The sequence below is a fragment of the Mesoplodon mirus genome, assembly GCF_964341445.2.
Source record: "Mesoplodon mirus genome assembly, chromosome: 5".
Taxonomy (NCBI): Eukaryota; Metazoa; Chordata; class Mammalia; order Artiodactyla; family Ziphiidae; genus Mesoplodon; species Mesoplodon mirus.
This window is the reverse complement of record NC_138980.1, coordinates 33,001,483-33,028,304: the sequence shown is the minus strand read 5'-3', so window position 1 is coordinate 33,028,304 and position 26,822 is coordinate 33,001,483. Positions and strand designations below refer to the sequence as shown.

The following is a 26,822-nucleotide window of genomic DNA, read 5'->3' as shown; positions in this document are numbered from 1 at the left end:
TAGCCGGCCCCTCCCTTCCCCGCCAGGCGGCTTCCTGCCCACCCTCACCCCAAGGCGGGGAGGGGGCGTGGGAACTGTTCCGGGACGCGCCCCTACCCCTGCTGGGCGCCCTGGGAGCACGTTCCGCCTCCCACTCCCTGGGGTGGCGGGCCACCCCAGCATCTAACCCGACCCTCCTGAGACAGATCACCCCCTACCGTACTCAGCCCACTCTGTGACAACCAAGACCACCGCACCCCCCGAGATGAGCAGGCCGGAGGTTCACTTCTGTTTCATTTTCTGTTTATTCCTTGAAATCACGGTGTTTGTGTAGGCTTTTTTCTTTTCCAATTTCACGTTTTCATACAGGAAACTCCCGCAAGGTGCTGGGACACCCCACAGCCCGACCCCCCGAGGGTGGGTAATGCTTTCTTGGGGGGGGGGCCCTGGCGAGGGCAGAGAGGGGTGGGCGGTTCCTGCCTGGGGCCTCCACCCTCAGACCAGCGGAGGCACAGACGTTATTTAAAAATCGTTAAAAAAAAAAAAACCCATCAGAACACACATTAAATAGATATCCAAGACAGCGCTTCAAAAACAAACCCGCCCCCCTTTTTTTCTTTTTTCTTTTTTTGGAAAAACGAAAACAAAAACAAAGATCCTTGACCCCTACCCTCTGACCCCTCCCTGCCCACCCCCCCCCACAAAAAATTTACAGAGCTACAATTAACACAAGATGTTCACATCTGAAACCATTAACTTTAAACACATAACCGGGGGCAGGGTGAGGACCTGGGGTTCATCTAGGAGGGACGGGCAGGCAGAGGGCGAGGGGTGTTGCGCAGCACAGAGGGGCGGGGCCAGGACGAGACTGACAGGTGGGGGGCAGGGCCCAAACATCTCCATTATCAGTAAAAAATAAAAGTGAATGAAAAAAACCCTCCACCCCCACTGAAATGGCCCCAGTAAGGGGGGGGGAGGTCTACCCTGGGGGATGCCCCTGGGGCATGGGCATGAGTGGGGAGGGTCCAAATTAGACCAGCAGCGAACCCCCCCCAAGGGGGTTAATGCTACACAGCGTTGCCCCTCCTGGGGTTTCACAGCTCAGCACCCCCTCCCCTCCCCTCCCAGCTGCTGGAGGGCCCCCAGACACAGTCCACAGGCCCAGATCCCTCAGGTTGGGTGGGGAAGGAGGGCTGGGGGCGTCAAGCCCGCCCCCCCAGCCATTGCTCTCCGTATTTTTCAAGAGATTCCCAACCACTATTGGCTCAGTCAGAAAATTAATAGTCTATAAATACCCCAAGCTCAGAAAAACGGGGTGGGGCGGTGGGGTAGCGCTGAAGGAAGTCGCACAGTGCGTGGACGGGGTGCAGGCTGGCGGCGGGCACCTCCCCTCCCTCCCTCTCCTTTCCTGGCAGGAAAAGGTCCCCCACCCCCTACGCACCCCAGCGCACACCGCAAGGCAGGCTCTGGCCAGCCTCTCCCCTGAAACGGCTTTTCTTTTCTTTCCCAGGAAAAAGGAAGATGGAAAAGGAGAGACCAGGAAGAGAAGAGTATGGATGTGGAAGAGAAACAGTCCCTGGCGGTCAAGGTCGCACCTGCCGAGTTGTTTTAGGGCCAGGGTTTGTGGTGGGGGCCTCTCCTCTCCGCGGCCCCCTTCCCTGTCTGTAAAGTGCATAATGAGGCATCTACATTTTTGACTTCAACCTGAAAAGGGTGGGGAGGGCGGCAGAACGGAAGAGGGGGGCGGCTTCCTTGTCTCCGCTCTCAACCATCTGGAAAGACTGCTACATATTTGGAGCTTGGGAAGGTGGGCGGGAGGGACCCGGCCAGGTCGGGGATGAGGATGGGAGATGGAGGGAGGGGCGGGGAGTGTGAGCCAAACCGAGGAGGCAGGAACCCAAGTCCATGGAGAGTTCGGAAAACCACGGTAGGAAGTGAAATTTCAAAAAAAAAAAAAAAGGCCGCGTAACCGGGAGGAGGAAGCGCCCCACTGCACCGGCCAGCCGCTGGCCCTCCTGTGTGGGGCCACGCTCACAGGCCACCTTGGGCTGGGGCGATGGACAGGGTTCCTAGGCCACCACGAACTCTGACTTGATGTCGGGGTTCACTTCTGGCTTCCAGACGGCGTCCTCGAAGTCGAGGCCCAAGCCGGCCGCCTCACTGGGGCCGCCGCCTCCCCCGCCGCCAGTGCTGTCGCTGCGGCCGGCCTTGCGGCTGGGCGGCCAGTGGTAGGGGCCCCGGGCGTCGCGCCGGGCCTTTCTGCGGAGCCGTTTCTGCTGGAGCAGCAGCTGCAGGCGCTCCACCTTACAGCGGGTGGCTCGGTTTTCCGTCTGCCGCAGCCGGTCCCCTGCAGAGGAGGCAGTGACCATGACCCTGAGGGCCCCTTGGAGGCCAGACCCCCAACCAAACACGAGGACCCGCAGCAGATGGGCATCAGGCCCGGTCCAGCCCTCGTGGACGCTCCCTCCAGCGAGTGAGGGGGTCAAGAGGGTCTGCTGAACTTTTAGGTCGTTAATTCCACGTCTGCTGACCAGCGGGCTGTGAGCTCCATGAGGGCAGGGGCTGGCCTGAGCCAGGCGCTGGGGACACGGCTAGCATAAAAATGAGCTGGAGCTTGAACCCTTTAGGCTATTTCTGTGACCCAGGGTAGGACTCAGGCTGTGCCTTGGTCTCCCCTTTGAGACCGGGCCTGGGGTCCCACATCACGGTTCTACAGGACTCCGGAGGCGTCCGGAATAACCACATCTCTGTGGTGGTGGGGCGGCACAGGCCGCCCTTGAGCGGGAGGGGAAACTAACCCCCTCCTCGGCCTGACTGGCCCATTCACAGAGGCCCCACGCACCATCTGGAGAAGGTGCCTGAGGGGGGCAAGGAGGAAGTGAGGATGGACCCCCCCCCCGGGAGGGCACAAAGATGCTGTGTGCCTCCAGCACACACACTCCCTTCTCTACACGCGCCTGCGGAGCAGGGCGAGTGGCAGCTGGCGGCCCCCTCCCCGCCACCAGCGGCTCAGCTGCTCTGAGAAGCGCACAGAGGGGCCTTGAGAGACCCAGAACGGGGTGGGGTGGGGGCGGACACTCACCCGGGGGCTTGCACAGGCGGGCCTGGCTCAGGGAGGCCGGGGCCGCGGCCGCCAGCTTCTCGCAGGAGGTAGTTTTGGGGGCGAGGTCCGGGGCACACTGGGCGTGGCACCTCAGCTGGGTCAGCGATGGGGGCATGCCCTGGTAGTGCCGCGTGGCACTCAGGAGGTCGTTGAGGATCTGCAGGATGGTGCCGATGTCCCGCCTCGGCCGCCCGCTGCTGTCCTGGCAGTTGGGGTGCAGCGTACCTGCGGTGTGGATGAGGACCCCAGTGGTGGACGTGAGGCCTCAGCAGTGCCCGGGTCCCATGTGTGCAGGTGGAACCCCTGGGTGACACGGGCACTCGCACCCACCCATGAGGACACGTGGCCTGCTGTATGGCCAGGCACATGCATGGAGATCCCGGGGAGCGTGTCCCATCCCTGGCGTGGGTCCATGTGACTGCTCGCGGGGCACGCCACGACACCTACCAGAGAAGGTCCCTGAGAAGACCCCCGGGGCATGGTTCACGAAGCTCTCGATGACTGCGCCAGGTTTGCGGGAGCGGGACGTGGGGCTGCCCCCGGCGGGGGACGTAGGGCTGGCACTGGCGCTGGCAGGGGGGGAACAGTCCATCTGCTGATGGGGGAGGGAGGCACATGAGCTTTGGGGTTCAGGGTCAGGGGATCACCCACCAGACCAGCACCAGCTCAGGGTCTGGGGACGGCCCTTGACATAAAAGACATATCCGAGGCTCTGATGTTCTCCCGCCGCGTCCTCCCCCAGACTCACCTCGGGGCAGGTTGCAGAGGCCGAGTGGGAGCGGAAGGAGCCGGCTGTGACAGGGGAGGACGCAGGCGCAGGGCCGGTGGGCACTGGGGGAACGCGGGCGGCACTGGACACTGGCCGGCAGGGAGAGGACACAGGGGTGGTGGTCATGCTGGGGTCTCCACGGGCAGCAGCGGCAGCGGCAGCCAGTACGTGGCGGTGCTGCAGTGGGGCGTGCTGGGCTGCGAGCTGCAGCTGGACGAACATCATATGGTCACCCACGCGCAGCGCCAGGGTCAGCGGCGAGCGGCCCGACAAGAAGTCACTGACCTGCAGAGAGTAGCCCGTCAGCCCAGGGCTCCAGCCTGCGGTGCCCCCAGCCCGGCCCGGCCCGGCCCGGCCCCCCGCGCTGCGTGACCTGGGGCCTCTCGCCGCCCCTCTCTGGGCTCTGGGGTCCCTGTCGGTGCCACGGATGCTTAAATAAAATGAATCGGTATTTCCGGAAGCTGCCTCCGCCAGCCCGGCCCGGGCTGGGCGCCGCTGGGGGCTGTGGGGGACAGAGGCGGGTGAGACGGGGGCCTGGCCCGCCCTGGCCAGCTTGGTTCTTTCAAGGGGAAACCGAGGCCAGAGGGGGCGGGGCCCAGCCAGCAATCACTGCCCTCAAAGAACCCTCATCTCACACCTCTTCCCCACCCTCTCTCACCGGTGAACACTGCAGGGGCCTAGCTCAGGCCCCCTCCCAGCTAAGCCACTGGAGCAGAGAGTGGGCGGAATTCCTGGACAAATTCTTGTCCTAACCTTTGCTTTCTCAAGATAAATATTTATCTGTTCTGGGCGGGGCCAGAGGCTGAGGGGGAGGCGTTGCCTCTGTGGGCGCTGGGGGGGCCCTGACCGGTTCCCTGGGGCCCGAGTCTCCCAGGGCCTCAACACAGCCCATTCAAACGTGAACCTCCAGTCTGGCAGCCCCTTCGCAGCGGGCGAGGGGTGCATACGACCCCCATCTGCACTGGACCCCTCCTCTGGGGCCCGGCCAGTGCCGTGCTCTCCCCGGGCCAGGATGGGGCGGAGGTTTCTGAGAAGTGACACAGGCCGCGATGACTCAGAACCACCCCCTCCCTGCTGGCAGCGACTGGCGTAACCTTCCCTGCTTGGGGGCCGTGGGGAGAAGGCAAAGGAGGCGGGCCGAGCGCAGCCCCCACCCCGCAGTCCCTGTGCACACGCCCTCCCCAGCCCCAGAGATGCCCTTTGCAGGAAGGGCCTGGGGTGGCTTCCCAAGAGCAGCTGGAGTGTCCCCCCCCCACTCCACCCTGCAACTTCCTCCCAGGGGAGGGTGAACGGGCAGGCATGACTCGGTGCCAGGAGGAGAAGCAGCTCTGGGAGCCCAGTCACTCCGCCCAGAGCCTCCCATCTCCCTCCTGACGTAGACACCCTGCAGCGGATGTGAACCAAACACGCCCAGGGGCCCCCTGCCAACCACAGCCCCCCCAGGAGCAGGGAGCTCAGTTCACATCTGCCCCAGGAAAGCACACGCCAGCCCCACCCGGCTCCAGGGACCCTGGCTCTCCCCCCACCCCACTGCTCCTCCTGTCGGCAGACCACCCAGCTCCTGGGTTCCCCCCCCCAACTCCTCCGCGCCAGCCGGTTGGTGAGGGCAGGATGCTACACGCCGGGAGGGGGCAAGGGCCTCAGGGCAGGAGGAAGGGAAGCCGCTGAGCAGGTTCCTGAGGCCGGGAGCCAGCCCAGCCCAGCCGGGGAGGCCGGGGACCTGCCACCCCCACCCTGGCAGCGGGCGGATAGCTGAGGCCTGTGTCACCCTCCTGGGAGGAGGGCCCCGCTGCCAGAAAAATGAGGAAAGGAGGGGGAAAGAAAAAAGAAAAAAGCTGCAACAAAACCGGGAACCCAGTGTGGGCCAGCCCCAGCCTTCCTCCTCATCGCCCTCCCGGGTGCTTACTAAATATTTTCCTAACATCCTGTCTGGTCTGTGCTGGCCCCAGGGGCTGGGCGCCCCCGCCCCCTCCCCCTTTTGGGGCAGAGAACAAAGGGCAGAGGGAGAAGGGGGAGGGGTGACTCCCCACCCCTCGCAATGGGGTCACAGAAGGCGGAAAGAGTATCACCCAGTCCTATCCCTCCCCCATCAGAAATGTTAAAAAGGTCGCTCTGGGGAAACCGCAGTGGGGCGGGGGGAGAGCGCCTCAGCAAAGCTGGTGGGGCTGGGGACGCAGGCCTGGTGGTGTGGGAGCATGGGCCAAGGTCACCCCGCAGGCAGGCTTGTGAAAGCTAGGCCCCCTCCCCCATGGCGGCCACCGTGGGAGAGAAGGCTCTCAAGGTCAGGTGGTGAGTGCTGGGGGGGCGGGGAGGAGGAATAGGAAGCTGGGTGACCAGGCCAAGCTGGCACGAAGGCGGAGCGGCGCGTCCCCTCCCCTCCTCACAGGCCTGCTGGGAGCACAAACACCCCCCAGGCTCTCCAGAGTGGCCGGGCACTGGGCCTGCTGCCCCCAAGGGCCAGGAGGGGGCCGGCGCGGGTCTTACCTGGGTCTCAGTCAAGCTCTCGAGGGCCTGCATCACAGACTGTTCTGGCCTGGAGACCTGAGACTAGAGAGAGGAAGAAGAGACCCTGAGGACGCACCCGAGCCCCGGGGTTGGGAGGGCCCCGCTTGACGGGTGGGGTGGGCGGCCCTGAGGGGAAGGGGTCCAGTGCATGACGGGGACTGTGCTCGAAGGGGAGGGAACTGCCTGTCAGTGTGGGGCCTCGGGGCGCACTGCCCCAGCCATTTACCATGAGGCCCGCCTCCACGGTGGGCACGAGCGTCAGCTTGCTGCCATCCCCCACGCCGAACTCCTGCAGCTTCCCCGAACTGAGCCGGCTGAGTGGGGAGGAAGGAAGAGGGTGAGACTACACCAAGACAAGGCAGGGGCTCGGAAGCGGAGTCCGCGGGGGAGGGCTGGGCTCGTGGGGTAGAGACAGGAGTCCATCACCCCCACCCCTTGTGGCCTCCAGATCCAGAGACCTGAGTGCGTGCGTGCCTGAGATCAGACCCTGGGAGCCCCTGCTGACGGTGCAGACCCCTTCTTCCAAGGAACCCCAACTCTGGACTGGGGGCACTCCCTCTGCGCCTCAGCGAGGCACGTTTTTCACCATCTAGGCCTAGCTAGCCCCTTGGCACCTTCCCCCCACCCTGGGGCCGCCCCCCTGTAATTCAACCACCGGGGCCTGGGCTGTCCCTGCGGGACAAGCGCTTAGCCTTTCCGGGCTTTGCCGGGCGGGCCTCCCCTCCTCCCTCCCTCCCTCCCTGGCGCAGGCCGCCGCCGCGGCCGCCGCTCAGACAAAGGAGACCCTCCCCCTCCCGCCCCTCCCCCACCGGGGCCCCTCCGCTGGGGATGGACACTGCGTGTCCCCAGAGGCCCGCGGAGGGAGGGCTCCCCGGCCTGGAGGCGATTTAAATGGCGGGGGGGGGGAGGGGGAGACTGCGGGAAGCGCTTGGTGGCGAGAACAAAGGGGGGCAGAGAGACGCAAGTGGGGGGAGAGGCAGCCAGACGCAGAGGGGGCCGCCGAGCAGATGCGGAAGCCGGCGGGTCGCAGGCAGAGGAGGCAGCCGCCGCGCCCCCCACCCCCGTAGCTGGGACCCCCGCGCCACCCGGGATTCCTGCCTTCCGGTGGGGGACGCCGCCTAAGCCCGACCCGAGGCGCCCTCGCAACCGCCTTTGTGCAGCGACCCCGGGCGGGGGAGGGGGCCAAGACTGGCAGGGCCGAGCAGAGGGCGCCCGAGAGCGCGCGGCGCGCCCCCGCCCCCCGTCTGGCCGCCCCCTTCCTTCCCCGAGCGGCGCGCTCTTTGTTCCCGCCCCGGGGCCGGGGCCAGAGGGGGCGGCGGGCCCGGGGGTCGCGGGGGCTGGGGGCGCGCGGTACCTACGTGTCTTTGTGGAGCAGCGCCAGGCGCTCCTTGGGCACTTTGAGGCGTTGGGACAGCCGCTTGCGCAGCCCCTCCACCGTCTCGTCAGGGGGCACCGACAGCTCGTAGCGGGTGCCCGTCGTGCTGTGGATGGCCAGGCTCATGGGCGCCGTCTCGGCCGCCGGGCCCAGCTCGCAGGCACCGCCGGGGGCACCGCGCCGGCAGCTCCGGGCGCCGCCGGGCTGCGGCTCCATCCCCGGCCCGCGCTGGGGGACTGGAGTCCGCGGGGCGCCGCCAATTCTTGCCGCGCCTCCGAGCAGGGCGGGGGTCTCCCCAAACAGGGGTCCTCGGGGCCCCTGAGGGCGGGGGGCAGCGCGCTTTCCCTTCGAGAAGGTCCCAGGAGCGGAAGGCGAATCAAGAATCAAAAATCCGAGTAGCGCTCCGGAGTCGCGTCGGCTCGTCGGGGCACCTTCCTGGGTGGGTACTACACTCTCAGCTCCTTTCAAGGGGTGCGGGCGCGGGAAAGGGTCCCGGAGGAGAGGGCGCCGCTCAGCCTGCCGCGTTCAGGGCCGTCTGCCGCTCGGGACGAGCTTCTCCGCGCGTCCCCTCCCTTAGCAACAGCCGCCGCCGCCGCCGCCGCCGCCGCCGCCGCCGCCGCCGGAGGATCTGGGGGTGAAAGTAACAAGAAAAAAAAGTTATAATGTATCAACGTCCCGAGGGGCGGGGGCCTCCGCCCCCTCCCATTCACTACTTACTCCGCCGGCCCGCGCCGGCCAATCAGCGCGCGCCGAACTCCCAGTAGGCCACACGGGCCGGCCAATGGGAGCCCCCGCGGCACCGCCCCACGTGGCCGCGTGGACCCGCCCCTCGCTCCGCCCCTGTCTCGGCGGCCAAGCGGAGCGCGGAGGGGGCGGGGCCAGCTCCGCTCTGGCCCGCCTCCGCGCCCCCGCCCCGCCGCGGCCATTCATAAGGCCCGGGCCCGCAACAAAGGGCGGGCGGCCCGGCCCGGGGGGCGCGGGACACAGGCTTGGGGCGGTGCGTCGTGGGGGAGGGCAGTGGCTCCGCGCCGAAGGAGCAGGAAGCCGGGGCCTTCCCCCAGCGCCGATCCGGGAAGCCGCCGCGAGCGGAAGCTGGACGCGGTCCCCGCGCCTCGTGGCCGAGCCCAGGCTGGGGGGCTCGCGGGAGGGTCGGTCCGGGGCGCCCCCACCCGTGAGGCGTGAAGCCCCGGCAAGGGGTGGAGCTGCGGGCGGGGCCTGCACCCCCGTGGCCGGTGCCGTGGTGACGTGGCCGGTGCCGGAGAGGCCCTCCCGCGCCGGTGCCACCTCGCGTCCCACCCCAGTCCCGCGGGTCGGGCCCGCTTCCCGACTCGCGCCCGCCCGAGCCGTGACGTGACGCGGCGTCCCCGGCTGCGCCCGCGCGCGCCGCTCGGGGCTGCGGTGAGTCAGCAGCGCCGGCGCGCCCTCTGCCGGCCCCACCTGGGAGCGCTGCCCGGAGACCCGGGGAGGGGTCGCCGAAGCCTCCAGGGACAGGGGGCAGTCCGACGGGACTGCGGGCGTTGTGGGAGCCTCGCTAGGGGCATGAAGCCTCCAAGTCAGGAGACTGGGGCGTCACAGTCGGGGAAACTGAGGCCGGAAAGGCAACTAGCTCAAGGTCACTCTCGGGGAGGGGGAGTGCCCGGGGGGCGGGGCGGGGCGGGGCGGGGGCAGAGGTCCCTCCCGGGCTGTGCTGGCTGCGCCGAGTGCCTCCCACTCCACGTCCCGGGGGGCTTCCCAGGGCTGGAGACACCTTTGAACACTGCCTGCTCAAAGAACAAAGAAAAGTGGGGCACCCTCAAGAGCCTAGAGTGGGAACCCCCTTCCTCGGCCCGCGAGGTCCCGCCCCCCACTCACCGGGAGAGGCAAGTCCGAAGTCCCAACTGTCCTGAGTGTACCCACGTCCGGGGCGAGTGCGCGGTGGCGGAGCCGGTCTGGGGCCGAGCGGGCGGCCCCCGAGCCTTTATCCGCGCCGCCTTCCCTCGGGGTGGAGTTTGGGCGGCCAGGGGGCGGGGGGCCGGGCAGGCGGTGACGCAGGCCGGCCCCCGCCCCTGCCTGCCGGCCAGGGCCCTGGGGCGCCGTCGGGCCTGGGCCACTCGCCCCCTAAATCTCGCATTTTAAACGGGGAGGGGGTGGCACTCCTTGAATGCTACGAACCCGGGGTCACAGTCGGCCGCGTTGACCACTCGGGCGCACCCGCACTCCGGCCCGTGCTAAGGGGTTTCGGGGTGCACAGCTGGATTCCCTGCCCCGCCCCCTTTCTGGCCGAGTGCTTCCGCCTGGGGGCGCCCGCGTGGGGGAGCGAGAAGGGGGGCCTGAGTCAGCGGCCTCGGTCCAGGAAAACAGGCTGGGGTCACCTGCCTGCAGTGGGGGGGCCCCTGCCAGCTGCCCTGGCGGCCCGGCCAACTGCATCCCTTAACGGTGACCTCAGAGGGCATTTATGGAGCGATTCACCAGCGCCAGGCCTGCCTTGTGCATCCAGTCACCACCCGCTGGGCTTTGTGACCCCATAGAGTACTGACCTTTGTGAGCCTCAGTTTCTGCAGGGTGGCAGTAGAATGAAGTGAGAGAACACAGCAGACATCACTCTGGAGCCTGGGAATGTGGGGCCCTCACCTAGGCCTGACAATATTGCCATCATCCCATCAGGCATGCTCACCTGCTGGTGTCCTGCCTTTGTGGTGGGGGTAATCACCCTACCCATTTTACAGGTGAGGAAACTGAGGCCACGCAGCCATTAACAGGCAGAAGCCTGGCATGTCCTCAGGTGTGTCCCTACAGGTCGCCCTGTGTCAGGGGGCTTTCTAAGGATGACCCTGGCTGAGGGTAGGGCCCTCTTGGTCGTCCCTCCCTCTCTGTCCAGAGGAGGGGGACCCCAGGCCACTTGTCCACTTATCTGGTGTCTCCCTTTATCTGACCTGACCACCTCCGCCCCCAGCCTTGCCCTGGGGTCCCCTCCCAGGGCTGTGCTCCTTTCCAGGTCTGCCTCCTGCTCCTACCCAAGGGTCCTGCAGCCTCTGGCCCCCCACCCTCTCACAGGCACACCCAGACACTCCCAGCCCCACAGGGTCAGGGCTGGGCTTGAGGGAGGGGATCAGGAGGCTGGGGTTGAGGCACGGATAGGAGTTTGCCAGACAAACAGAACACTGCTCGGGTGAGAAGCAAGTCAGCACAAAGCACCAGAGGCTCTCATGAGTGCCCCGGGACCCGGTGATGGGGCCGGGCTGAGGGTCTGTGGGCCTGGCCTGCTCTGCCTGCAGGGAGAGCAGGAAGGCAGCACAGGGAACCATGCGCTCTGAAGCTGCAGCATCTTAACGCTGGAGGGCTCACGGAGGGACAGGCCAGGTGGGACCCTCATGTGGGCAGGTGGCGCTGGGTGGGGTGCGGCTGAGACCTCCAGCGGGTCTGTGATCTCACAGGGCCTGGTTCGTCTGCCTGCAGGGAAGTGGGCTGTCTCCTGGTATGGGGCCCCTGAGGGTCACACACACAGGGGAGGGGACCAGTGGCCCCTGCCTGGCTTTGCAAGTCCAAGTTGATAAACGTGCCAGATCAGCCTAAGGCCTGTTCTCTCCCACTCATAGCATCCCTGTGCTATGGGGGGCAGTCCCAGGCCATGAGCGCACTCAAGGCACGAGGGGACCCCTTCCTGGGAGGGAGATGAACCCTTGGGCACCGCCTGGCCCCACAAGGCCCAAGGCCTGCACTCTCAGAAGGGGTCGTGACCCCTGGTTCCTGGCCCTGTGGCCCATCCCACCCTGGGTGCCTCCCACCCCAGGATGCAGCCTGGCCAGCACAGGCTGTTCCTGAAGCCGTTCGGGCACAGGTGTCCCCAGGCCGGGCTCTGAGGCGTGCATGTCCCCCAGAGGGCCTGCACCGTGCTGGGGGTCCTAGCTGTGTGGCTATGTTCCATAGCCCCGGGCTGTGGCCTCAGGGGGTGATGGTGCAGGCAGGTTCCCTGGTGTGAGGACCACTGGTCCAGGGTCTCCTCCCACAAGCCCCCACCAGCCCCCAGCTGTGTCCTTGCCCTTATTTATAGAACAGATGAGAAGCCAGTCCAGGAACTCAAAGACCTGGGCTCTAAGCCGGGAGACAAGGAGGGGAGGAGTGGGGCTGCATCTGTGACCCCATGGCTGTCCCAGCTTTAGCTGAGCTGGGGTTTCCTGAGGAAGTGGGGGCCAGCTGCTTGGACCTCACCTGCACAGAAGGAGCAAGCCCCAGACGGACACCGCCCAGAGCTGCAAGCTTGCCTGGAGGCTCCCCGGACATCGAGCCTCAGAGGCAGCTACGGGACAGTCATTCGCATAGGACCGTGACACAAGACCACACAGCCCACCCGTGCCAATGACAAGCCCGGGAGTGGCTTCTCCGTCACCTTCTGGCTGCCGGTGACACACCGAGAGGCCCAAGCTTTCCCACACACTCACCACCCTGAAATGCCCCACCAGCTCTGCTCTGACCCAGGGCCAGGGAGGGGGGCAAGGAGGTGGCCAGTGCCTGGGCCACCCCCATGGTTGCAAAAGTGAGTTACTGGCTGAAAGAAATGGGACAGCGCTGAAGCTTCAAGGTGCCAGGACCGCCCCCGCCCGGCCACCCCACCCATCTGGGGCCAGTCCAGGGGCCTGGGTGCCACGGAGGTGCCAACACTACCAGGGATCGGGCACCTGGCCAGCTGGGGCCACCCACAGGCCAGGCAGGCACAGGGCAGGGCCTCCGTGGGAGCAGGCAGGACCCACCCCTCCTAGTGCAGCTGGGGCGGGGCCGGGGAGCCCACGGGACAGACGTCACAGTCTGGAACCTGGCAGAGCCTCATGTCTGTCCAGCAGCCCAGGCCCAGCCCAGAAGTGGCAGCCACGCTGCTGCCTGCCGTCTCCAGCCCTGGCTGGTGACCTGTGCCTGTGCCCACCCTCCCAGCGTGACAGCCAACAGCCTTCCCACAACCCAGCCTGGTTTTGCGAGCTGAGCCCCCACCGCCAACACCCCAGGCGGTCCAGACTACAGCCTGCTGAGCTGGGAAGGCTGAGGCTGGCTGCCCCACCTTGCTGCGCACACACAGGAAACTGGGGGAGAGGCCGCGCTGGGTCTCGAGCCCACCACCAAGCAGGATAAAGTCAGCGTATGCAAACTGGATTCCAGGTGTTTAATGAGGGTTCGGGCAGGGAGCAGGCTGTCCGTTGCCGGTGGCTGGGAACAGAGGTCTCTGCGGCAGATGCGGCAGAGGAGTGGTGGCCAGCACGTCAGGTTGGGGAGATCTTAGGAGGTGGGAGAAGAGCCCTCCGGGGTGAGAGTAATCCCCAAGGGTAGGGCAAGTGCCCGACCTTGACGCCAGCCCCCAGGCCTGCCAGAGCTGGCTTGTTTCCCTGGCTTATTCACCACAGAGAGGCAGAGCCCTGAAAGGCGCTCTGGGCGGACGCCGGCACTGTGTTGCCCCCTGGTGGCTTCCCTAGCGAGGATGGCTCCCCCAGGCTCACTCCCCCAGCCTCCCAGCCAGCCTGCACCCACAGGAGCTGGGTCCTCACGCCAGGCCATCCTCTGCCCAGCTCTGGCCCAGTCTCCCTGCCGGAGCCAGCGTGGGGCACGCACCGCCTACTCCAGGGCCTTCACCAAGGCCTCGTTGGCCTCGATGCGGATTTGGATCTCGGCCCTCATGGCCTCGTCCGTGGCCCCCAACAGCTCCGACTGCGCCTTCTCCAGGTTCGCCTTGGCCACCTGCAGGGGGTGGGTGGCGGGTGAGGGCGAAGCAAGGAGCCCAGCCCGGTACCTGTTCCCTCCCTGCAGTTGGGGACTTCTTGGCCACTTGGAGCACCAGCTTCCCCTGGGACACTCACCCCCAGATCCAGCATGTCCAGTGTGACGGCTTCCTCGGCCAGTAACTGCACCGAAGAGTCAGCGTTTACTGTGACCGAGCCACTGCTCACTGCAGGAGGAGGGGGAGTGAGAGGTCCATGTATGGGCGTGGGGACACAGTCAGCCCCAGAGCCCCTGCAGGGCCAGGAGGGTGACCACACAGCGTGGCTCCAGAATCCAAAGGCCCCAGCACACAAGTGAAGGGGGCCACCAAGTGCATCTACCGCAGACTGGACATGGGGACAGAGCCCCCTCCTTTTGCCCAGCAGCCCAGGAGTTGAGCTAGGGTTAGGAGTGAGCCGGAGCTGGGTTCCAGTCTGGGTTGTACCGCTGGGGCCACGCTCTGGAAAACCTCCTCCGAATTGAGGATCCTTTCTCCTCCGATGGGCCCCCGCCAGGCCCACTGCTGACCACTTACATCCCTAACTACACCCAGCCCAGTGCCGGGGAGTTCTATATCCTTGGTGCCCTTCCTGACGCTGCCAACTGAATCGAGAACTAGCTCGTTGAGACAAGCATCTCCTACCCAGCCCCTTCCCTCTGTCCTCCCAATCAACTCACCAAAGTATTTGGAGATGGTGCCGTCCTCAGCGTGGACCACAACCAGCCCTGGTCGCAGGACCTGCAGTGTGGGTACGTGGGCTGCCAAGATGCCAAACGCTCCGGTCTGCGTGGGCACGTCCACCTGTCGAACGTTGGCGCCATTGAAGAACACCTAGACAAAACACATAAAGAAAGGGTCACTTCAGGCTAGTCCCTCTGGGAACAGCAGTCAGTCTCCCCCACAGTTAAACAAACAAGGCAGGACTGAAAGCTGACGGGGGACACGGAGGCAGCCGATGCTTCGGTGGGGTCCTCGTGCAGGACTGCAGCGCCTTCATCTACTTGACAATGGAATCCAGGCACCCTAGCCCTAGGGTAAGGAGACGCGGTCAAGGCAAAACCAGCGAGGCGCCTGCGGAGGAGCGTACAAGAAAGGTGCCCAGGGACTCAGGTTCTGAACCCGTGAGGAAGGGCGCACATCGAAATGGGGGGCTGGCTGAAGGGCGACCTGAAAGTTGGGCGGTCTGATCCCGGACCACACGGGGGAGGGGCGCGGGTCCGGAATGGGGGTCGCCGACCTGAGGGTTGGGGGCTCGGATCCTGGGTCACACGGGGGAAGGGGCGCGGACGCGGGGTCCAGAATGGGGTCTCGAGACCGGCGGACGTCCGAACCTGCGTGGGTGAGGCGAAGGTGAAAGACATCTGTCCCAGGCCCGCGGCGGGGGCCGGGGCGGCGGCGGCCTCGGCGTAGGCGCGGGCCTGGCGCACGAGGCGGCCCAGGCCCGGGCGGCGGAGAAACGCGGCGGGCAGCATGATGGCGGGCGGACGGCGGACAGCGGAGCAGGGGCGGGCGGACTCCGGCTGGATGCCAGCGGCCTGGAGGTCGAGGAGAACGACGCTCGAGGACTTCTGGGAGAAGAATCCCGACGAGGGCGCAGGCGCGAACTACGACTCCCGGCGCGCTGTGCGCGATGTTGAAGACGGCGAACAGCCTGGACTGCGGCATGCTGGGAGTTGTAGTTTCCTTCCTGCAAGATCTCCCAGCCCGGTGGTCAGGTGCGGGGGTCGGTTACAGGGCTCTGCACGGGGAGGACCAGAAGCCCGCGCGGAGAAAGAGACACTTAATTCAAGATTTTTGGGGCGCTCATTGGATGTCAGGCCCTGGGGAGACATCAGGGAAATATTAAGATTCCTGCTCTAGTTTGGGGTGGTGGAGGCGTTTAACAGACACTCAACGTAATAAATTGTACAGTATTTTAGGAGGTGACAAATACTTAAAAATGAAAAAGCAGAGAATGGGGGCCGGATGGGGCAGGCTGTGACTGTAGGAGGTGCAGGCGTCCCGGGAACGGTATCTCAGGCGGAGTGTCCAGCTCCCGTAAGCGTCCAGCGGTGTAGGAATCTCTTGGCTGCAACTCCAAGGGCGCCGGCAGAGGGCGCGCCGCGCCCGGAGATGCGCCCCCCGCAGCCCCTCCCGGCCACCGCCTCCGCGCGCTGCTGACGCAGGGGCGCGTGCGCGGGCGGCCCCGGGCTCCGCGGACGTCACCGCGGCCCGCGCAGCCTCGCTCGCGGCGCTGACGTCACCGCTCCGCCCCCGCGCGCGGGCAGGTCGGCACCCCGGGTTGGGCCCCAGCCCCCACCTTGGGCTCCGGGAAAACGTGGAGTCCGGCTAGACCGGGCTGGGGTCCACATCCGGAAGGGCCTTGGGTGAGGAGCGGAGAGATGCAGGGAGCGGGTGGGGCGGGTGGGGGGGTGTCACACCTGGGCTCGTGGCTGGGTAGGTGCTGTGGCCGAAAGAGTCTCCCACACCAGGGAGGCCCGGGGCCTGGCGCCCAGGCCCCCGCCCCCTCTCTAGGCCAGCGCTGTGAGGGGTACTCGTGGAATCAGTCTTTATGCGCTGGGCATCCTGGCCCTAGTCGGGTGTGTGCAGAGGGAAGCTCTGCTCCCATTTCTTAGGGGTGCGTCCTGTGCACGGGTTGGATCCTACTGGAATGGAGGCCTATTCTCATATGCTTCTCAGACCCATCTATTGGACTTGTCTCTAATCCCCACTCCAGAGTAGCCAAGGGGTCGGGGCATCACCTGTTACTCAGGTCCCCAACCCGGGTTTATCCTGGAATTCTCTGGTGTACCCATCGACAAGCCACCCAGCTTGGCCCCTGCAGCTACCTTTACTGGCTTGGATGGCCCCAGGCTCCTCCCCTAGCTTCACGACGGCGCCTTCTCCACAAACAGCCAGAGGGACCACATCATTCCTCTGCTGGGAACACGAGCTGCTTCCCCCTGGTCCTCCAACACATTCACCTTCAGCCCACACACTTGAGGACCTCAGGGACTTTGCCCATGCAGTTCCCACACGCCTGGAGCCAGCCTTCCCGGGTAATTGTCCACTTGACTGCCCCTTGCCCTCCTTGGGCAGTGTCACTCTTTCATCCACTGGACACACACCTTCTCTCCAGGGTGCCACCCCTGTGCTATGCTCTGCTCGCGGACCCAGCTGTAAATGAACTGCTTTTGGAGGTCACGGCAGTGGGGGCAGGGTTGAGAAGGGACACAACGCAGAGGAACAAGTAACAGGCAACGACGACGTGCAGGGCCTCGGAGAGAAGCAAAGCGCAGCAGAGGTCCGGAATGTGGGGTGGGAGTTGCTTTGTTAGCAAAGGGAGTCAAGAGGAGATGAAGAATTTGTCGTTGGGAAAGAGGTGAAGGAAGCTCCGGAGGGGATAAGCTGTCCAGGCCTGGCACCTGCACGTGCAAAGGCCCTGAGGTTGGACTGGGCCTTCCTCTTTCACTGGAGGAGAAAGGGGTGCCATTGTGCTGTGCTGAACACACGGCCAGGCAGGCTGGGATGGGACCCTGACCAGGCTGGTGGCAGATTGGTGGCCTGAGCGTCTTGAAGGATGAGGCACAACTGTCTGAGAAAGAGCAGCTTTGGGGTTGACCAGGCATGGGGTTTCTGCAGGGGTAGTCCTGTTGTCACCTCACCCAGGGCAAGCCCTGGTGGCACTCAGAATGCGTTGTGTTCCATTATCTTTGCTGCTCATCCTAACAAAACAACCCTGACAGTGCTGCCCACGTAGGGGAAGAAAAGTGGGACATGTGCCCCGGAGCCCCTAGGCTGTGCACCCCGGAGACTCCCAAACCGGGGAAGCGATGGATAGGGAGTCTGGGCACCCCCGGACTCCAGGCTGCGGGGAGTCGTGCGCCCTGGGACCAACACCCCTTTGGTCCCCCGTCCCCGGGGATCCAGGGGAGGTCGGGGAATCGTGCCGCAGGGGCCGGGGGCGGAGATTCAGCTGTCTCGGGAGAGGGCGGCTCCGCGTGGGGAGGGGGCGCCCAGGAGCACAGGCTCCGCCCCCCGCCCCCGCCGGAAGGGACGGGGAGGCGGTGGCCGCCGCGGAGCAAGCGAGAAGCGGCGGCGAGCGCGGTGGGGGCGGCCGGCCGGGGACCCGGCAGCACCGGGCGGCACCGAGCGGGTCGGAGCGGGCTGGCCGCCAGCGCGGTCACGTGTGTGACCCCTCCTCTCGCGCCTGCCTCCCCCGCGCGCCGAGCTCTCCATTCATAAATTCTCCGCCTGCTCCGCGGCTACCGGGCGCCGGAGCCCGCCGGGAGCGCCGTGCAGCAGCCCGCCCGCCGCCCATGGGCCGCGCGCCCCGGCGCTGAGGTAGGCGCGCGGGCCTGGGGCTGCACCGGGGCGGGCGGGGGACAGGCCGAGGCCGCACGGCCCGCCCTGGCTAGAGACCACCGGCCCTCTCCCGCGAGGCGGCGAGGCCGGAGGCAGGGAGCGGAGGGGCCAGGGCTGGCGTGGGGGCCGACATGCCAGGCTCTGCACCCCTCTTCGGCCACCCTCGCCCACGCCCTCCCTCAGCCTCAGTTTCCCCCTGAGAGATTCGGCGAGAGCCGTGGCGTTTCCGCCCCCGGGCTTAGCCCGGGGTTGAGATGTGCCCGAGGTCGGCTCTCTGCATCTCATTGCTCGCCATCCCGGTCCCCGGGGCCGGTTGGGGACGCGGGGGTGGGCGCGGTGGCGAGCTCGATCGGGAGCCGCGGCCCGGCGGGACTTTAGGGTGGCCCGTGGGCAACCTCCGCCCTGGTCTCCCGTCCCCACCTGCTCCCTAGGAGTCCACCTCCCTTCCCCTTCGGCCTCCTGCCGTCTTTCCTGGTCTCCTGTCATCGTCCCTGTGCCTCTGCCCCCTCCCCCTCTAACCTGAACTCATTTCCCGGCCTACATAGAGGCGTCCCCTCCCCCGAGAATGCAGGGGAGCCGCGGCCAGCCTCTGACCCGAAGTGCCGAGGACACCTGGCTTTTCCAGGACCCTCCCCTGCTATGGGCCTCAGTTTCCCCCGCTGTCGAGTAGGGTGAAAGTCCCAAAGGGTTGGGGGCGCTGGAACCTGTGCACAGGCTTTCCCTTTCCTGTGGGGAAGGGCCGCGCGCCGTGCCCACTCAGGGCTGCTGGTCATCCCGGCCCCGGATTCGATTTCCTGAGATTCCAGAATGCGGCCACCGGTCCTTCCCGCCGGGAAGAGCCGCGTGTTGGGGAGGGCGGTCAGGTGCAAAGTCCAGGCAGTCCCTCTCACGAGAGGTGAGACCCTCTCTGCCTCAGTGCCCCCGGCGTCAGGCAGACGTGGAGCCCGGCCGGCTCGGCCGGGGACGGGTGCGGCGGGGGCACGCCGCCGACCGGGCACCGGCGGGCGGCGGCGGCAGCAGCCATCTTGCCGCCCGGGGCTGGCTCCAGCCGCCCCTGCAGGAGGCCTCCCTCCCCCGCGCCCCCTCCCCTCCCTAGTGCTCCCTGGCAACCCGCCCCCCCCCAGCTTGGCCTGCTCGCTCAGTCGCCATGGGAACCAGATTCTTGAGGGTTGGGAACAGATGCGCCTCCTTTGGCCTTTTCACTCCCACCGGCACTGGGCGGAGGGGGAACCTGTACCTCCAGGAGTCGTAACCTGGAGTCCTGGCGCTCAGCCCCTCCGCCCCCTCCCCGGGCTGGCCAGCCCCAGGGATGGCCCGAGTCCCCGCTATTCTGGAACCAGTCTCCTGGGGCCGAGGCGGCCCCTCCCGGTCCCTGATGGTGCAGGCAGGGCCCCTGGGGTCTGGCGGTAGTGAGTTGACGGCCTCAGTTTGCCTATTTATCGTAGAGGCGCTTCTCCTTTCCTGGGCAGGGAGGGCTCCCGCCCCATGCCACCTTGCCGGGCCGGCCCCACCGGCTGGGGAAGCTGTTGATACGCACGCGCCTCCCCTTTTCAAAGATGGGGACATGGATGTCTGATCTGACCCGGGTGGGGCCGCCCTGTGTGGTCCCCTGCTCGAGCTCCCGGGAAAGCGGGAGGAGGGACAGAGGAGCTGGAGCTGAGCAGGCCCTGCCCTCCCCAGGCCCCTCCTCCTAGCCTCAGAATGCAGCCCACGGCCACCATGGCCACGGCCGCCACCACCTCCACCACGGTCGCCCTGACCACGACGTGGGACAACGCCACGGGCCGCCCCACCGTGAGTGAGGGAGGGTGGGGGGGAGCGGGGAGGACGGGGGGCGGGGCCGCCAGAGTCCACGCCCATCGTCCCTGACCCTTGACGCTGGCCCCGCAGGGGGAGCCCGACCCTGTCCTGGACAACTACATGCTGCTGGTGGTGGTGATGGCGCTCTTCGTTGGGGGCACCCTCGTGGTGCTGTCGGGCGCGCTGCTGCTCTGCAGGCGCTGCTGGGAAGTCCACAGGCGCGTCCACAGGTGCGCGGGGCCCCCAGCCCCACGCCCCGCCCCGCAGGGGAGCTGGGACAGGTCAGCCTGAGAGCCCCCGCCCGCAGGGGCGCTGGGCCTGCTTCTGAGTGACGGTGCCCACGTGTCTGCGCGGGAGCCTGGGAGAATGGGGTGGGTCCGAGGGAGTGGGCTCCCGTGAGCTCAGGATGCCCCGGTAGCCATGAGCCCTGCGGGGGACCCCGTGGGCAGCGCCCTGTGTCCTCTGGCCCACTTTGCTCTCCTGCCGCCCCTCCCCAGAGCCACAGAGGAAGCAGAGAAGACCACCACCAGCTACCTGGACAACGGCGCCCGCCCTGCCCAAGGTGAGGAGCCCTCCCAGGCCCGTCACCGCCCGTCTGCCCCCCTCCCCCCCTCCCCCCCCCACCCCGGGCCGCCTGACCATCTGTGTCTGTCTGTCTCCCCCACCAGACTGGGCGCAGCTCGAGTCCGACTCATCTCTGTTTCCTTAAGCCCACGCGTAGGTGCTCACAGGCGCGTGCTGCGTGAGTGCGTGTGTGAGCGGATGAGCGAGTGCCCTCCACCCACCCACCCCGCCCCCGGTGGTCAGTCGGGCCCTCGGCGCTCCCTTCCCGACCCGGCCCCCCAGCCCAGCCGCCCGCCGGCGCCCGGCGCGGCCCACCCGGGGCCCACCCTCTCTTGGCTCTCCTCGCAGACCCCGAGTTCAGGGGGGAGGAGCCCGAGGGCCAGGACGCCGAGACCGAGCGCTTCCTGTCCACCAGCTCCACCGGCCGCCGGGTGTCCTTCAACGAGGCGGCCTTGTTTGAGCAGAGCCGGAAGGCGCAGGACAAGGGCCGCCGGTAAGGAGGGCCCGGTGCCGGGGCTCACCTGGGAGGTCACCTTGCCTCCCTGCGCTGGGCTTGAGGGGGGGAGCTGGCCCCTGCTGGTGCCTGGCTGTCCCCCACTCCCAGTGGGCAGGGTGACAGTGGGGCCAGGGAGGACGCTGGGGCGTGGGCAGAGGGACCCAGCTCGCCCAAGGTGACGGGCAGGCGCGCTGGGCGCAGGTACACCCTGACCGAGGGGGACTTCCACCACCTGAAGAACGCCCGCCTCACCCACCTGCACCTGCCGCCCCTCAAGATCGTCACCATCCACGAGTGTGACTCAGGCGAGGCCAGTGCAACCGCTACACCCCACCCCACGGCTGCCCCCAAGGCCAGCCTTGCCATATTCCAGGTGAGTTGGGGGTGGCAGCTGGCCTGGAGCTTGGGGGCGGCCCACCCTCCCCAAGCAGGCACCACTTTTCCCACCCTCTGGCTGCGCCCTTCACCTCTGGGTGGGGAGTGGGGCCTGGCCGGGTCCAGCGGGTGGCGGGTCCAGCACGCACCCCCCCCCACCCGTGCTCTTTGACCTGTCACTGCTTCCTCCCCACCCCGGCTCTGTCCCACAGCCCCCGGGGAAGGCCCTCACCGGCCGCTCTGTGGGCCCCAGCTCCGCCCTGCCAGGTGACCCCTACAACTCGGCCGTGGGCCCTGCCGACTTCGAGATCAGCCCCTCGGCTTCCAGTGACTCCGGGGAAGGCATCTCGGTGAGGCCCCCGCGCATGCATCCCGTCCCACTCCAGGACGGGGCAGCCTGTGGCCCCCTGCCTGGTCCCCGAGCTTGGGGGGAAGAGGGGCAGGTGGCACACAGGGCACATGCACGGCTGGCTCACCCGCACACAGGGCAGTCCAACAGCTGCAGAGGGTGTGGTCGGGGACCTATCCCAGCCCAGGGGACAGGACCCCCTCTGTCCAGGGCTGGGGGAACAGAGGTGGCCAGCGCCTGGCCGAGCCCTGGGGAGCCTCTCAGGCAGGGTCTCGGGGGCAGGAGGCCCCAGCCCACCCCCAGCCCCCTGTTCTTCCTCTGCCTTCTGTGTGAGTGCTGGGTGGCCAGGGCTGGGCTGGCACTAGGGCAGCAGGGAGGGGCTGGGGGGGTCTGAGAGCATCCCTCTTCCCTCACAGTTGGACGCGGGGGCCAGGAGTGCCAAGCCTGGTGGGCCGGGGGCCGCAGCAGGGCCTGGAGAGGCGGGCCCAGCCTCTGGGGCAGGCCCCGTCCTGCAGTTCTTCACCCGCCTGAGGCGCCACGCCAGCCTAGACGGGGCCAGCCCCTACTTCAAGGTCAAGAAATGGAAGCTGGAGCCCAGCCAGCGGGCGTCCAGTCTGGACACAAGAGGTGAGCTGTGGTCCCTGGTGGGGAGCGAGGCCCAGGGGCGGCCCCAGGAGAATGTGGAGCAGGCGGCTCTGCACCCTGGGAGGGGTCCCCAGCGCCCACCCCATGCTGGCCGGCATCGCCCGCTTACCAGCGGGCATCTCGCCCAAGGTCAGAGCTGGTCAGGAGGAAGAGCCAGCGCTGCACGCTGAGCCCCGGAAAAACCAGGGGTTGTCAGGCTAGAGTGGGCATCAGTGAGCGTCACCTACGAGGCACTGCATGGTGTTTCTGGCTCTGCGGTCAGTGTTTCTGCTGTGGTGGCATGAAAGCAGCCCTAGACGGCGTGTAAAAGAGTACGGCTTTGGCCAATAAAACTTTATTTACAACTACAGGTGGTGGGCCTTCGATCCTGCAGACCCCTGGTCACGGGGCCCTGGATACAGGGCTTCCACACCTCAACCCAAAGACCATGCATGTGTGTCTTGGGGGGGAGGTGGCACCAACAGCTACAACCATCCCTGCTCATGGGAGCTCAGCGGGGCCAGGCCACTGGGGTGCCTGCTGCCCTGTGGTGGAGGTGGCGGGTCCCACTGCCAGGAAAGGCGGGGCGAGGGGACGAGCAGTGTTGGAGGCCAGGGAAGGTGCGTGGCCAGTGACAGTGCCAGTCCCCTTGTTGGGGCCCGGCTCCAGCTGCTGTGGGGTGGGGGGAGGGGGGAGTTCTGGCTGAAGTGCTGCTGGCCGGGGAGGGGAGGGGAGGGTTCGTCCCACTGCGCCATTGGGAGCCCAGACAGAGCCTGTGATTCGGGAGGTGTTTATAGGCAAATGCAGGCACAGAAGCGCCCAGAACCTGTTTGCTGGGTGACTGTCATCCCCACCCCTGAGGCTTTCCCACTGAGGCCTCCCTTGTGGGAGGGTCCTGGCCCTGGGCCCGCAGGGCTGGAGCTGGCAGGAGAGTGCGTCACCTCTCCCCCCTCACCTGTCCCTCACTCTCCCCCACCTTCAGCCTTCTTCGGCACTCTAGCCGGGCTGTGTCTGTTACCTGGTGTCCAGGACAAGGCTGTGCTCTGGCCACACCTGCCTGCCAGGGCCACTCGGGCCAGTGCTGCCGCCTTGGCACCTCCAGTCCCGCCCGCCCCGGCTGCCGGGCTTTCGGTCCTGGCCTTTCTGCCCTGGGTGCCTTGGTTTCCCCACCTGCACGGCCGGGTACATGCTCACCTGGTCCAGGCTGGCTCTGTTGGCTCAGGGATCAGGGGGCGGGGCCCGGGGTGGGAGGGGCCCAGGCAGGCTGCTATACCCTTCCTCTGCACAGGCTCCCCCAAGCGACACCACTTCCAGCGGCAGCGGGCAGCCAGCGAGAGCATGGAGCACGAGGAGGGGGACGCCCCCCACGTGGACTTCATCCAGTACATCGCCAGCGCTGGCGACACTGTGGCCTTCCCGAGCCCCCGCCCCTTTCTGGCCAGCCCCACCAGCCCCGCCAGCCCGCCCCCCACTCTCGGCAGGTATTTTTCAGTAGATAGAGGTGCTAGGGGTGGGCCCCTGCCCCACCCCGTCCCCCATAGGTGGCCCAGGGAGCTCTCTCCCCGCCCTTCGGACAGGCGGTCGTGTTCCTCTGGCTCCACCGTCCTTCCCGGAGGCTGCCTCGCTGGGGCCACCTCTCCAGCACGGACCAGAGGAGGGAAGCAGGGGCAGACTGGGTAAGGGTAGAGGGGCGGGCAGGGCCTCCAAGACAGAATGCCTGCTCAAGTAGGGCCGCTGTGGGTATGTGCCCGCGTGGGTATCGCTGCTTCCTGGTGGAGCCTGAAGGGTTCCGCTGTGGCCCCAGGGTCCCTCTCCCCTGTCCATGCTCCTGAGGGCTGGATGGCCGCTACTCAGGAACTGTTGTGACCACTTCTGCCAGCGGTACCCCCTCCCCCAGCCCAAGGACAACTCTGCTGAAGCTCTGGGCCCACATCAGTGGGATGGGGAACTAGTTCCTGGAAGCAGGGCTCCCGACTCTTGGGCATTTCCTGGTCTGGGTAGTTAACACTTGCTTTGTGTGTATCTTCCTCCTGGCTACTTGTCAGTCTATGGTGGGGGGCTGAGGCGACACACTCAGAGTCACCCAGGCGTACGGGCTGAGCTGGACCCTGCTTGGTCCAGTCCATCCCAGCCACCCCTTGGTACACGAAGCTCCTAGTCGAAGAAGGCCATCTCCCGAGAAGAGCCTTCACTCTTTCTGGGCGAGGGGCCAACCTCCTGCAGTGGCAGCAGATGCTCTGGTCACATTCTGTAAGAGGCCCTGGTTGAACGGCAGGCGCCAGGACGGCTCCGGGTTTACCCGAAAAGCATCCAGTGCAGAGTGAACAGGCAGCATACAAATACATCATCTTCCACAGGGCCTGGCCAACCCTAGAGGGTTCCCACCCGTGCCCACCCTCCCGGACCCAGAGGCAGGGTGGCCGGGGAGGGGGTGCGGGGGGCCTGGGCTGCCTCCTGACGGCTGCGGCCTGGTTTGCAGGCTAGAGGCAGCCGAGGAGGTGGGCGCCGCAGGAGGAGCGAGCCCCGAGTTCCCCCCGGAGTGTGGCGTCAGCGCGGGGCCTGAGCAGCAGCAAGACTCAGATGGTGAGCGAGACGTGGGGCCAGAGCAGGCCCAGACCATCTACCGCGACATCTGGAGCCTGCGCGCCTCGCTCGAGCTGCACGCGGCCACCGCCTCAGACCACAGCAGCAGCGGCAACGACCGCGACTCGGTGCGCAGCGGCGACAGCTCGGGCTCCGGGGGCGCCGCACCCGCCTTCCCGCCACCCTCGCCGCCGCCCACACCGCGGACGGCGGACGGCGAGGCGGGCGGGCCGCGTAAGCTGCTGCAGATGGACAGCGGCTATGCCAGCATCGAGGGCCGCGGCGCGGGCGACGACGGGCCCCCCAGCGCGCCCGAGAAGCAATCCTCCTTCACGAGCTCGGGCCGCGAGGCCACAGTGGGCTGCAGCTTCGAGGGTCCCGTGCCTGAAGCACCCGCCCGGCCTGGCAGCCCGCGCGCTTGGCCTCGCCGTGCCCCGCGCCGCGACTACAGCATCGATGAGAAGACAGACGCGCTGTTCCACGAGTTCCTGCGCCACGACCCGCACTTCGACGACGCCCCGCCCGCCGCAGCGCGCCACCGAGCGCGCGCGCACCCGCACCCCCACGCGCGCAAGCAGTGGCAGCAGCGCGGCCGGCAGCACAGCGACCCAGGCGCGCGTGCCGCACCCTCCGCCCCACCCGCAGCCCAGCCCGGCGCCCCCCGCCCCGCGCGCGCGCCCCTGCGCCGCGGAGACAGCGTCGACTGCCCACCCGACGGCCGCGCGGGCGACGACCCGGCCGCGCCTCCCATCCCCGTCATCGAGGAGGAGCCCGGCGGCGGCTGTCCTGGCTCCGGCCTGTGCGCCGGGCCCCCGGGCGCGCTGCTGGACAAGCTGGCGGCCAGCCTCGACGACAGGCTCTTCCCGCCGCGCCTGGCCCAGCCCATCGCCGCGGCCCCTGCGCTGGCCGCGGCCGCACCCACGTCCCCCGACCACAGCCCGGTCTAAGCCTGCGCCCCGCGCCCACCTCGTCAGCTTATTCGGCACCGGCGGGGCCTCGGCGGCGGACACACCTGGGGCGCGACGCCCTGGCGCCCCTGCGCTGGGACCGCGGGCCTCGAGCACGCGCGCAGTGCCACTGGCACCCTGCACCAGCCCAAAGTGCGCACGCACACAGTCCCCTCCGGGCACTTCATTGGGTCGACTAAAGGGAGTGTGGCGGATTCTAATCTTCGGGGTTCCGAGGGCCACATTCAACTTCCCTTGGCCCCAGACAGCGGCCTCGGGCTAGTGACCGTGGGCGCCGTGCCGCGCCTCCGGCACGACGCAAGGGGAAGCGCATGCGTAGGGCTTGCATCCTGGAGGGGCGATGCGCGCCGATTGCGCGAGACGCATGCGCAGAGCGCCCCTCCCAACACCAATCGAGCCTAGAGACGCGTCCGGTTCGCACGCGCCGGAGATAGCGCTAAGGCGCACGCGCAGGGACCAAGGGGCGCCGAGGCTCCGCGAAGAGAGGGCGCGCGGGCCCGGGCTGTGAGGTGAGCTCGAGGCCATGGCCTCCAAGCCCCCGAAGCCGTTTACCTCACCGCAGCGAATGCTCGCGGCAGTCCGCGCCCCCTCCGAGCAATAACCGTACCTGCCGCCGCCGCCCCCAGCCCTGTACACTCCCCCCGGTCCCCTCCCTCCCAGTGTCTGCACCCTGAACCCGCCCTCCGCATGTTGAACGGGCCGCACTTCCCGTAACCACACCGTCCAAAGAGCAGCCAGGACTCACCAGTGTTTGAGACACAAAACCCAAACGGCCCAAGTTTCAAGTTTCCCAAGCTTTATTTATTGCCAAAAGATGGGGCAGCCCTCGCCAGCGGCTGAGTCGCCCTGCCCCGCCCCTCGAAGCTTCGTGCTGTCTGTGTACCATCCAGTGATGGAGTTTGTGTTGTTTTCTGATTGATTATATTTACTGCATACTCTTACTTGCTCTGGGTTTTCTCTGGGGACCCAAGAGTACAGAGGCCTTGGGGGGAAGGGGATCAGCACCCCCTGGCCATTGCACTGTGGAGCTGTGGCCCCTGGGCTGAGCAGAGGGGCCTGTGGAGCTCTGGGGAGACCAGGTCACCAGAGAGCACAGAGATCCAGCATGGCCAGAGGCAGACACGCGTGGGAGGCCCACGTCTCCACCCGGCACCACCAGCAAGACCTGCAGACCCGGGCCAGCCCGTCCACTGTGGGGTCCACAAAGGGCCCCAGGCTCAGACTCAGACTCAGAACCCCCCCACCTGACAGCACGTCCTGCTACCC

General features: G+C 67.2%; 3 protein-coding genes across 11 annotated transcripts; 1 reads left to right on the top strand and 2 right to left on the bottom strand.

The window, feature by feature from the left end:
* Nucleotides 1-265: 265 nt before the first annotated feature.
* Nucleotides 266-9,692, bottom strand: MIDN (midnolin). Of its 4 annotated transcripts, none has more exons than XM_082621058.1 (9): nucleotides 9,583-9,692; nucleotides 7,715-8,359; nucleotides 6,583-6,670; nucleotides 6,336-6,398; nucleotides 4,225-4,353; nucleotides 3,831-4,136; nucleotides 3,530-3,674; nucleotides 3,062-3,307; nucleotides 266-2,326 (listed from the first exon to the last, which is right to left on the bottom strand). In XM_082621058.1, exons 2-9 carry the CDS (start codon nucleotides 7,945-7,947, stop codon nucleotides 2,049-2,051), a joined length of 1,488 nt encoding a protein of 495 aa, XP_082477184.1. In that variant the 5' UTR covers nucleotides 7,948-8,359; nucleotides 9,583-9,692; the 3' UTR covers nucleotides 266-2,048. The 4 variants fall into 4 exon arrangements, with proteins under 4 accessions (XP_082477184.1, XP_082477183.1, XP_082477186.1 ...); XM_082621057.1 differs by having other exon boundaries at nucleotides 3,530-3,677; nucleotides 9,583-9,686; XM_082621060.1 differs by lacking the exon at nucleotides 4,225-4,353 and having other exon boundaries at nucleotides 9,583-9,684.
* A 3,156-nt stretch (nucleotides 9,693-12,848) lies between these two features.
* On the bottom strand, nucleotides 12,849-15,053 carry ATP5F1D (ATP synthase F1 subunit delta). Its single transcript, XM_082622448.1, has 4 exons — nucleotides 14,785-15,053; nucleotides 14,131-14,284; nucleotides 13,551-13,639; nucleotides 12,849-13,431 (listed from the first exon to the last, which is right to left on the bottom strand). The coding sequence occupies exons 1-4, from the start codon at nucleotides 14,923-14,925 to the stop codon at nucleotides 13,309-13,311; spliced, it is 507 nt and encodes a 168-aa protein (XP_082478574.1). The 5' UTR covers nucleotides 14,926-15,053; the 3' UTR covers nucleotides 12,849-13,308.
* Nucleotides 15,054-15,775: 722 nt separating this feature from the next.
* Nucleotides 15,776-26,715, top strand: CBARP (CACN subunit beta associated regulatory protein). 6 transcript variants are annotated; one of them, XM_082620740.1, is made up of 11 exons: nucleotides 15,776-15,819; nucleotides 19,478-19,591; nucleotides 19,688-19,878; nucleotides 20,095-20,159; nucleotides 20,510-20,654; nucleotides 20,859-21,030; nucleotides 21,245-21,382; nucleotides 21,798-22,008; nucleotides 22,377-22,625; nucleotides 23,294-23,486; nucleotides 24,485-26,715. In XM_082620740.1, exons 2-11 carry the CDS (start codon nucleotides 19,499-19,501, stop codon nucleotides 25,533-25,535), a joined length of 2,508 nt encoding a protein of 835 aa, XP_082476866.1. In that variant the 5' UTR covers nucleotides 15,776-15,819; nucleotides 19,478-19,498; the 3' UTR covers nucleotides 25,536-26,715. The 6 variants fall into 6 exon arrangements, with proteins under 6 accessions (XP_082476866.1, XP_082476867.1, XP_082476868.1 ...); XM_082620741.1 differs by lacking the exon at nucleotides 15,776-15,819 and adding an exon at nucleotides 15,828-17,776 and having other exon boundaries at nucleotides 19,688-19,827; XM_082620742.1 differs by lacking the exon at nucleotides 15,776-15,819 and adding an exon at nucleotides 15,828-17,776 and having other exon boundaries at nucleotides 20,935-21,030; nucleotides 21,286-21,382.
* The last annotated feature ends 107 nt before the right edge of the window (nucleotides 26,716-26,822 follow it).

What these genes read in the sequence shown, in the direction of transcription:
- MIDN (XM_082621057.1), bottom strand. Translation starts at nt 7,947, where the DNA reads ATGGAGCCGCAGCCCGGCGGCGCCCGGAGCTGCCGGCGCGGTGCCCCC. An exon ending in GCGCTGCTCCACAAAGACAC is followed by an intron (nt 6,671 to 7,714) that starts GTAGGTACCGCG and finishes CTCCCCACTCAG; the next exon opens with CCGGCTCAGTTCGGGGAAGC. An exon ending in CCGTGGAGGCGGGCCTCATG is followed by an intron (nt 6,399 to 6,582) that starts GTAAATGGCTGG and finishes TCCTCTCTCTAG; the next exon opens with TCTCAGGTCTCCAGGCCAGA.
- ATP5F1D (XM_082622448.1), bottom strand. Translation starts at nt 14,925, where the DNA reads ATGCTGCCCGCCGCGTTTCTCCGCCGCCCGGGCCTGGGCCGCCTCGTG. An exon ending in CCTTCGCCTCACCCACGCAG is followed by an intron (nt 14,285 to 14,784) that starts GTTCGGACGTCC and finishes TGTTTTGTCTAG; the next exon opens with GTGTTCTTCAATGGCGCCAA. An exon ending in TGGACATGCTGGATCTGGGG is followed by an intron (nt 13,432 to 13,550) that starts GTGAGTGTCCCA and finishes CACCCCCTGCAG; the next exon opens with GTGGCCAAGGCGAACCTGGA.
- CBARP (XM_082620740.1), top strand. Translation starts at nt 19,499, where the DNA reads ATGCAGCCCACGGCCACCATGGCCACGGCCGCCACCACCTCCACCACG. An exon ending in GCGCAGGACAAGGGCCGCCG is followed by an intron (nt 20,655 to 20,858) that starts GTAAGGAGGGCC and finishes CGCTGGGCGCAG; the next exon opens with GTACACCCTGACCGAGGGGG. An exon ending in ACTCCGGGGAAGGCATCTCG is followed by an intron (nt 21,383 to 21,797) that starts GTGAGGCCCCCG and finishes CTTCCCTCACAG; the next exon opens with TTGGACGCGGGGGCCAGGAG.